The sequence below is a fragment of the Branchiostoma floridae genome, chromosome 18 (genome assembly GCF_000003815.2).
Source record: "Branchiostoma floridae strain S238N-H82 chromosome 18, Bfl_VNyyK, whole genome shotgun sequence".
NCBI lineage: Eukaryota > Metazoa > Chordata > Leptocardii > Amphioxiformes > Branchiostomatidae > Branchiostoma > Branchiostoma floridae.
In genome coordinates this window covers 9506201-9516710 of record NC_049996.1, presented here as the reverse complement: position 1 = coordinate 9516710, position 10510 = coordinate 9506201, and the positions used below count along the sequence as shown (strand labels likewise).

Below are 10510 nucleotides of genomic sequence, written 5' to 3'. Positions count from 1 at the left end.
CATGCCGGTGTAACAGACAAAACTATACACCTGGCTTAAACGCACCCGGGTATACATTACATGTACTAATATTCTGCCCCGTTACACCGGTTCGAATTCGTCCAATGAAAAAGCGATACACCCCACATCATGTGATAGTGACGGCTTGGTCCCTTTTCCCCGTCCTCAGCTTCTTTGGTACCTTGTGTTGATCCGCAAACATTACCACATACAGTGTCCTATCACCCAGGTAAACACTCATTAATGGCCACAAATAGACTCTAGATGCCCCATACCACGACAGAGGTCCTTTGACATCAAGCGGACCAAATCTGGTGGCTGTATGAACATTTGTATTCATGGGGGCATGTGAGACAAAGAAGGGTCTATAGTTCATATAGCAACTATTGAAGAAAATGGCATTGACAGTGTGAAAGGTGCGGTTTTAATTGGGGGAAAACAGTGATACACATTGTTCAGTGTGACTGCAGCTGTAAGATGTGAAAGTTTTGAGCTGACTGGGTCTTAAGTATTTCCGGTAGCAGGAGTGACGACAGATTTCGCGGCGGGCGAGAGAGAGTGTTGGCTGACAACTTCCCCAGAGCAGAGCGGGTAAGGTTGAGAAACTCTTACCGTTTTTTCTTAAAATTGTAGCCTCAAACGTCTGGTCATATCGACACAGGAAAAGTGTGTACCACAGCTTGAAGCACATAGAAAATAGAAATAGAAAATAAATGACGATACCTGTAACTTTTAAGTTACTATTATAACGAAGTAGGTGCCAGTGTGCAAGGTGCATCAATAACGTAACGATTGGTTTTTTATTACTTAGATTATCCCACTTTGTCAGTTTTTCACCAAGAGAGAGTCTTACATAACTTGCTATCGTTAAAATGTTGAAGTTGGTTCAATCAAGACTTTTAATTTTTGTCAGCCTTTTCCTAGTAATGTCTCTGGTGGTAGTGGATCGGTAATTATAAGTATAAGGAATAGACGAGAACAGTTTCAGATTACCACTGTACTCTTTCAAAATTATGCACTGCAAAGGATAAAATTCAACAAGCCAAACTTATAATCTGTATGTTATAACTAAAGTGCAACATCTGGCTGCACATCTTAGCCCCAAAATATCGTTTTCTATAAGTTTGACTAAAAGGAATCGTCAACGCAAAATACCCGAGGCTTCTCGCAATAAGCAACATGTACTTTCCAACTAGTGCGAGCGAAGTTTGGCTCGTACGCCAAATAACGCTACGGACTGTCACCGACAAAACGAATTCTACATGAACAAAAATCACAAATAGTACTACGAGGAACTAGCAGAATATACACAGTGTCAGTAAAGTCACATTTCAACTTTTCCCCTCAGATTATGAAGGAGAGTCATGTCTCTCTTTGCTATCCTGCTGGCTCTGGTGCTGGTCTTCATAGACGGAGCCTTGTCAGGTGGGTACATATATGCAACACTACAGTCTACTAAAATCGTAAAAATACATCTGACTATCTACCTTTATCTCAACATTATGACTTACCGAGATGGATCAAGTTTATTGCGCTGTACCTTCATTCTAATAGACAAGGTAGCAATGATTGTTCAGAGGCGATGTCACAAATGTAACGCTGGTCCCACGGCCTGTTGGATGTAGATTGTGCGTACCGTGCGATGAATTCGAAGAGTGATGGGTTCAAGTGCTAATCTTCAGGTAGATGTAGCGGGAGGGCTTCTTTTGAGTGTACGTTTTTCTGGAGGTGTTTTGTACTTTTTTTTCTGGAGGTGCGCGCTTTATACAGATACCCGAATGGTAAAATCGCGCCTCCCTCCAGAAAAAAAATGTAACAAAAAAAAAAACTCTTCAGAAATACGTCCAAAACACCACTAAATACACTATAACAAGCCGGGGAGTCACTGCTACATTTGGTTTGAAGAAGAAAGAATGAGCCGCAAAGATTAAATACAGTAATTGATCTAATAAGAGCGGGTCAAAATCCCTGATACCCATTGACAAAGTAAAGTTAAGGAGTCCCTTTTCCCGGCTACTATAACAGACGAATTTTGCCTCTAAGCTTCCTTTGGCGCACAACGTTCTTTTATCACGAACTCTTGACCACCGAGGTTTAAGCCCTACACATGTTCACACTGTAACCATTAGCGTTAGTATGAGACGGGCTTTTTGGTGGAATACCTCTTTAACAAGAAAAGCACACAACAAAGAGGTACAACAGCAGGTCCCTTAAGACGTGGTGATGCTCAGAAACAGCTTATTTAGACTACGGATTACCGGCAGGTGGTATGTCTGTTTAGCCGCTGTTTTTCATGTGAAGCGGTCCGTGCATGTTGACGAGTTACACATGTGTCTGGAGCAACCTGACAGCAGGATGAGCGCTGTCTCTTTTGAGTGTCCGGAGGAGGGCCTGGAAGATGTTTTGATTTAAAAACTCTGTCACATCAGCCTTTAGCACTATGAAGTAGCCATTTGGCACCCCAATCTCCATTGGTTATGGGGTGAGGTAACAGAGTGCAGGTTAAAGAGTTTCAGGACGAACAAGTAAAGCCATAAAAGAGAGGAACGCTGAATACTCGGATACATGAATTCGGAAGTATGTTTTTAAAGCATTTAACTCCATTATTTTGCCTTCCGTATTTTAAGGTATCAATGACATAAGCAGTCGTTTCAGTCTCCAACTATCTGAACAACTGTTTTCTACCTTCAGTGTGAGACGTGTTGTCTCTTCATCTATTCATAGCGACCTGTGCATATTTAAGCAAGATTAAGGCTGTAAGGAGATCTTAATGGGGCTCAATAGGTAAACACAATTAAGTGCAAGCATCCTTCCTTCAGGACGGAGATAGTAGCAAAGATTCTCTTGACAAATCTAGTTCAAATTATAGATAATGTCACACGCTGATCAAACCACCCCACTCTGCCAATCTAAAGGCATTCGGTAACATGCAGTGTAGAAAATTTGACAATTAGTAGCCTATTCAGAGGGAGTTGGACAACTAATGTACTAGACGACGTGTAAGATGAATGACAAGCCCGCTAGGTAAATTTACCAACTGTCGTCATGTTGCCTCTGTGTTGTTAGCTACAAATGGTGAGATACAAAACGCTTTATTCGAAAACAGCCGGTCTGCGTTTGAGAGCAAATTGGCACCGCTATTCACATCCAGTAACCATGTCGGCACTATTATGATTAGGTACAGCTATGAAAATCGTAGTTTGGAAAATTCTCTATGTTGATTTCACTGTTACCTAAACATTAACGGCTGTATAGCTTTTGTAGGTGAATGCGGTATTGTGTGGGGTTAGAGGCAAGGGAAAGTTCATACCATTGCTATCTTGTCTAAAATAAAAGTTGATGCACTGGACAAATATTGAATAAGATTGACGTTATGAACTTAACGATGAAGTTACTTCATGTGATATTTTCAATTGCCTGATATATTGTTCAATGTGTTTCAGCTTGCAGCAATGGAGGAAGCTTCACTACATTCTCGAGTCAGAGTTTCACAACTGACAACTACCCCGGAACATACCCTTACGAGCCGTGTGAGTGGTCGGTGACTGTACCAGTCGGTTCGGTTGTTCTTCTCAGTTTCGACGCCTTCGACTTGGGGACGAACTTCGTCGGAAGCTGCATCAATGACTACATAGAGGTGTATGACGGAGATTCGGCAACGGGAACTCTTTTAGGTAGTCTTTTCAAACTACCAGTAGCTAGTCACTGATATCGTCAGTGTTTGTAGACTAGCTATCTAGTACATTAATATTAGTTTATGATTTAAACGTAGACAGGATGTTGTTGTTACTTAGTTACTTACTTGTTACTTACAAGGGTGTTGTAGGGCTGTTTAATGCAGAGTTCGATTGCGAAGAGATACCCAACAAAACATTGTATCATCAACATAAATGTGCGAAGCATTTACATAGACTGTATCAAAGTATCCAACTGTTTGGCGAGACTTTGGAGCGAGAACGTAACTAAAGTTTGCATTGGTTTCTAGAAACAATGGTTGAGTAGAAAGCTTCACATAAGCACTATGTTTTTTTGCCTGATACTCTGAAAACATATGTACATAAATGAATAAATAGATAAAACAATGGTAGCAGTATTTATAATTGGATTTCATATCAAACATTGTTTTATTGCAACTTTATTTCGCTTCGCTTCTGCAGGCCAGTACTGTGGCACGTCTCTACCCCCGGACCTGCTGACGACATCCAACATCATGACTGTCAAACTTACAGTGGGCCTGAGCAGCGCTTTCAACTCTTTCAACACTCAAACGGGTTTCTCAGCTGTATTTACTGCAAGCGCAGCGGGTAAGAAATTATATTCCTTTGTACTATTTGTGAATGAAAGTTTCAAAGTTTTGGAATATCTTTGATAACATATCATAAATCATAGTCCTTCCACAACTTTCGGTATAGGACGGTGGCCATCTGCGTTTCTTCATCATTACCACCACTTAATAGTATAAAGCTACATTTCTATATGAATGGTTGTTTGACTTATGACACGACACGTCAATGTGTTGCAGGACTGGATTCCGGATGTGGGAATATCGGGACATACAACGGACAGTCGAGTGGATCTTTCTCCACTATGAACTACGGAAGCGGACAATACGACAACAGTGCCACTTGTACCTGGGAGATAACGGTTACCTCTGGGATGTATGTTGCCCTGTCCTTCAGCAGCTTTGACGTCGACACTTTCACGTGTGCGGGGAATGATAAAGTTACCGTTTACTACGGCGTAGGAAGTGGCTTGTCGGAAGAAGGTAAGCTTTCGGTTATGACCCTGGTAACATTTAATGCATGATAGCAAACTGAAATGAAGGCATTATTTAGATAGCCATGCATGTGTTGTACAATATTAAGCTATATTGTTACTGAAAAGGCTGTCTTAGATCTTTGTCCTGACAAATTTTACGACAAATTGTACGAACGACTCTCGACGAATGTGACCGCACCTTTACTCAGTTTCACGGCGTCAATTTGCGTTGCAATCACCTGCTAAAAATGAAGCTCACTATCAAATACTTACTAGCTATAGGGTGGCAGATCAAATGGAAATGCTTATCTAATATGATTGCTATAAGGATATCTAGAACAGACTATTAGATAAACTGTGTACATGTGTAGTGTACGCGCGGGCATCACAAGGTCTGGAATAGAAAACGATATTGAAATAATCATAACTAATATGTTTTTCAGGATCTTACTGTGGAACCAATTCAGGTATCGGCAGTTACCCCCCGGCCACGGTGTATTCGTGTACGAACGAAATGACCGTTATTTTCACCAGCGACTCTTCAGGCACGAACAGCGGCTTTCTCGCGTCATTTTTGGAATCAGGTAAAGAATCATGTATTTTCTTTGGTTTCTTGTAAGGGCACACCAATGACATGTATGTAATAAGAAAGTATTGTTTATTTTTGTAATTAGATTCATATCCTTTTTGCCCTTGAAGTAAATCTTTTATCGTTTTGTTAAATGCTAGCTACTGGTTCTGCATGTCCAACAACAACCGTTGCCCCGACAACGGTCGCCCCAACAACAACAACCGTCGCTCCAACAACAACACCAGCGCCCACAACGATCGTCACTACATTGGCTCCGACGACACCGATATGTAAGTACCTAGTTGGCAACATAGATAGCAGACCTTTGCAATGCTGTGCAACTGGTTGGAAGTCAAATTTCTAGTAACAAACGCATAAAGCTAGTTTGGTCGCCAGACACTACCAAAATGAAGTTGTTCACCTTACAGTGCCTGGTGGCACATAGGGCCGCAGTTTTCCTTGCAAAATAAAAAGCAGGATATGGGAGCGGTTGCTAGTGCACTCCCATCAAAGTGTTGAGGTACATCCACGAAAACGGGACTCACATTATACGTCCCTTCCGAAAGATGGGTGCAGCCCCAACTGGGATGCGTTTCTTAGGTTTAAATCAGAGTTTCCTAGTTTACATTAATGGAAACTAGGTGCTGCTACCAATTGAGCTACAAAGACATGTTTTATTCGCGTCAAATGTTACCATACTTTACAGAAGTGATTGTATTTCTTTTGATGACGTACCTGAGGCATTGCTTTCTGTTTCAGCCTACAGCACCAGCTGCACCGGAACGGGAAGTACCATGACGTCAACGACAGGCACCTTGCAGACCATGAATTATCCCAGCGCGTACGACAGCTATTCAAACTGTACCTGGGAAATACAGGTGAGCAGCCGTCAATCATATCATATCATCTCACATCATATTTTTTGTATCTGACCAACTTATCGTATCTGGATACTTTGCATACACATCAGATGCATGTATCTTGGCAGCGAAACATGTTGTCCTTTTATCACCGCCAGGTCGCAGCAGTGAGCTCGGTCAGCCTGTCCTTTGACAACTTCCGAGTCGGCGACCCGAACGACACGAACTGTACGGCAGACTATGTGGCGGTTTACGATGGTCTCAGTCCCAACACTGTGCTCATGGGTAAGAATCAACAACCGTTAAGTGACTATGCATTATTGAACTCGATTATTTTTTGGTTTGGCTGTTCAGCACACACAGCTAGGGCTGCCTAGCAAGACTATTACATTGAGCTAGCCCAGCTGACAGAGAACTCCATTAGAATTGCGACCACAGAATGAGGTATCGATTCAACTACATCGATTAAACAGCCTGGTTTACTTAGATTAAACATGTTTTTGTTGTGCGGTTGTTGAACCTCCTTAGACACAAGTAGTTGTATATTTTAGTCATAATTTGAAAGAAGCTCGACGCCTAGCAAAATCTTCAGTAACAAAAGTACACCACATACTGTGGTACACAACTTGCAACTGCAGACCCTATTTTCACACAGGAACGTACTGCACCTGGGCAACCCCACCGAACATCACCGTGTCTTCAGGCGAACTGACCATTATCTTCATCAGCGACGGTGTCGACAACACACAGGGCTTTTCAGCAACATACACCGTCACACGTATGTTTCATTGACTCAATCTGGCGAAAAAAATTTAGTTGCTTAATGGACTTTGATAGATATCATAATCCATTTGTTTTTCTCAATATAAAAGATTTCATTCGAACGTCACAAAATTCCTCAATTTACAGCGACAACGCCTCCTCCAACGACAGCTCCACCGACTACAACAAACCCTCCGACCACGGCTGCCCCAACAACCACGGCTATACCCTCTACTCTTGCTGCAACAACAACGACTGTAGCAACAACTACTGTTGCACCCACTACAACAGCAGCACCAACGACGGCACAACCTACAACCGCAGCCCCCACCACTGTGCAACCTACAACCGCAGCCCCCACCACTGTGCAACCTACAACCGCAGCCCCCACCACTGTGCAACCTACAACTGCAGCCCCCACTACTGCGCAACCTACCACAACAGCAGCGACAACCGCGCAACCTTCAACTGTTCCTACTACCACTGCATCGCCGTCAACGGCAGCCACTACGACTACACAACCTTCAACAGCCGCCACAACTACCGCGTCACCGTCTACTACAGCCTCTACTACGGCACAGCCTTCCACAGCGCCTCCTACAACCGTGCCACCATCAACGACTGCCCTAACTACTACACAACAATCAACACTTGCCTCTACAACCACACAAGCGTCGACAGCACCTCCTACAACTACACCACCTTCCACCGCTGTCCCTTCAACCACCCAGCCTTCGACACTGGTCACTACAACTCAGCAGCCCTCGACTGCCGCCCCTACAACTGTACCGCCGTCAACATCAGCCCCAACAACAGCACAGCCTTCAACAGTGCCCTCTACAACTACACAAACTTTAACAACAGCGCCGACTACACCGCAAGTTACAACAGCGGCTCCAACCACTGCACAACCTACAACGACACCTGTACAGACCACTCCGAAAGCAACCACGGTTCTTACAACAGCGCCAACTACACCAGCCGTAACAACTGTACCCGTTACAACGACCCAGCTGCAAACAACCCCAGGTATCAGTTTTGACTTATAATTGGCGTTAAACGTCTCTTTCCAGTCGCTCTTTCCCAAAGGTATTGCGATGCGTTTTCTTAATACAACACACGAAAATAAACAAAGGTTCAAACAAACATAATGTAAAATTTAATGGTTAGCCTAGGTAACTCAATTAGTATGATTGAGACATTGTAAGCCGTCCTCGTCTTTACGTACATATAAACTCCTAAATTTTATTGCGTCCGTGGAAGCGGAGATACTATAATCAGTTGGTGTGTTTGTTTGTTTGTTCGTTTGTAGTGATGTATGTTCCAGAAATGGCATTTGGAAGCTAGCTCATTTTGTTAACATTATTCAAGTGCTAAGGATGAACTAGGGAATGACATGTCTGGCGTTACCCATTGTGAAGGATTGGACAGTTAACTGTGAGATATTTTGCAGCCCCCAATACGACGTGTCCTGACAGCGTGTATGCATGTTATGATTACATGAGCGTTAAAAATGAGTGAGGAAAGACATGTCTAACGTTACCCATTGTGGGAGATTACATAGTTAACTTTGGGATATTTTACAGCCCCGAACACGACGTGCCCTGACAGCGGCGTCCTGACGGACCAGTACGGCTCGGTGTCCTCCATGAACTACCCGTTCCCGTACCTGAACAACGCCTACTGTGAGTGGGTTATAGCTGTGGGGGCTGGCTTGGTCATACAGCTGCAGTTTAACGCCTTTGTGTTGGAACCAAGCACTGCTGACCCCAACTGTACCAAGGATTATGTCAAGGTCTACCAGGGGACAGGGTCGTCCAAGACTTTGGCAGGTACGCAGTCAGGTTTTACAGGAACAGCCATCAACATCATAGTAACGTTCATTTTGATTAGTCAGAGCTAGGTGAAAGTGTTTCCTTTGCACTTTCCATCACTAACTTTATCTCCTTCTCTCTTACACTTTCATCCACTCTCACTCACTCACTCACTCACTCACTCACTTACTCACTCACTCACTCACCCACTCTCACTTACTCACTCACTCATATACTAGCTCAATCTTTCGATTATTCACTCACTCAATCGCACTCACTCATTCTTACACATTCACTCACTCACTCACTCCCATTCACTCGCCCACTTACTCATTCACTCTCTCTCTCTACACCTCTCTTTCTACACCTCACCTCTTAACTGTGCACGCCATAATATCAATCTAAGAACACTAAGACCAATATTCTTCCTACTCTACAGGTACGTACTGTGGACAAAGTATTCCTGCCACCTTTACCTCCTCGGGAAACACCATGTCTGTATCCTTCACATCTGACGGGTCCTTCACGTACCAGGGCTTCATAGCGGTCTACACGGCTATACAACTCAGTAAGTACGGGCAATTGCACCTTTTAGACATACATGCACACTTTGTGCATAGTGTCAGTAGTGAATGGTGCTATCAAAGCAAAACGTCTGAGGTACATTTGTAGTCTCAAAGTTCAGCTATGGAGAAGTACCGTATATGCAGAAAGCGACACATACAGGTACACATACAAAGTACAGTCAAAAACGACTTGCAGTTTCCAAGGATAGAAATGCCATCTAGCGGTTGATGTGACCAACACATAACAGGCAGTTTATGAAGTCTTGCATATTTCCCTTAAACGCAGCAACCCAAGGTACTACAACCGTGACACCAGCCACACCCTGGATAAGCTTCACAGAGAGCATCATCGCCGTTGTGTTCCTGTGTCTATTGGCGCTCCTGGTTATCGCAATGGCGGCCTACTGCGTCTACGCCACTTGCCGAAAAAAGCCGAAGGTTGCCGACGGAGAGTCGAACCCTCTGAAGGCCAACAACCAAAAGGCAAACAATGGAAAGAAGTATGTCCGCCTCCAACGTTGTAGCATATATTTACATTGAATAAACGAAAAACCTTTCTCAGCTTTGATTTGATAAACGCTTATACAATAGAATGGCCAGCCTCTACCAGGCTCCGCGGATCGCTGGTCAAATAGTAGAAACAGGACTGACAGAGGGAATAGTAATAGGGAGTCGGTCCGCCAGACGGACCGGCCATGATGGCATCTTTGGGTAGGCGAGTGAGTCCGGGAAAGTTTATGACAACCGCAAGTACAAATTACTATCATCTAATGAAAATGAAATGCCCATTTCCACAACTTACTTTTAAATCATAATCAATATTCATTGTATACCCCACATCATCTATTTCAGCAGTGACAAGGGAATCGAACTCCCCCCTTACAACGGTACCAAACCGCCCAAACAAGCCTTCGGCCCGAACACCGCAGCAGCGGCGGGGGCTGTAGCGGGTGGAGCCGCCGTCGGTGGTACGGCTGCGGCCGTGGCGGCAAACAGCAACGCGGCCGGGAAAAAGTCTATCCTAAAGAACGGCGGATCCGGAGGGTCGGGACAGGAGGCACCAGTTACTGCAAGCAGCAAGTTTGCGGGTCCGGCAGCTGGGGCGGGAGGGGCGGCAGCGGGCACGGGGACGGGGGTGGCGGTGGGTGCAGGTGCAGGTGCAGGTGCAGGGGTGGCGGC

At 44.2% G+C, this 10510-nt stretch overlaps 1 protein-coding gene across 1 annotated transcript; it reads left to right on the top strand.

Moving 5' to 3' along the window:
- Positions 1–187: 187 nt before the first annotated feature.
- On the top strand, positions 188–10475 carry LOC118406071 (mucin-5AC-like; the record flags this gene model as incomplete). The annotated part of the gene is made up of 15 exons (XM_035805929.1): positions 188–591; positions 1349–1425; positions 3444–3674; positions 4158–4304; positions 4523–4765; positions 5202–5342; positions 5488–5619; positions 6089–6207; positions 6348–6474; positions 6845–6967; positions 7099–7980; positions 8538–8783; positions 9205–9333; positions 9618–9831; positions 10184–10475. Coding segments are annotated over exons 2-15 (3087 nt in total), but the record flags the coding sequence as incomplete, so codon positions are not given.
- Positions 10476–10510: the final 35 nt, after the last annotated feature.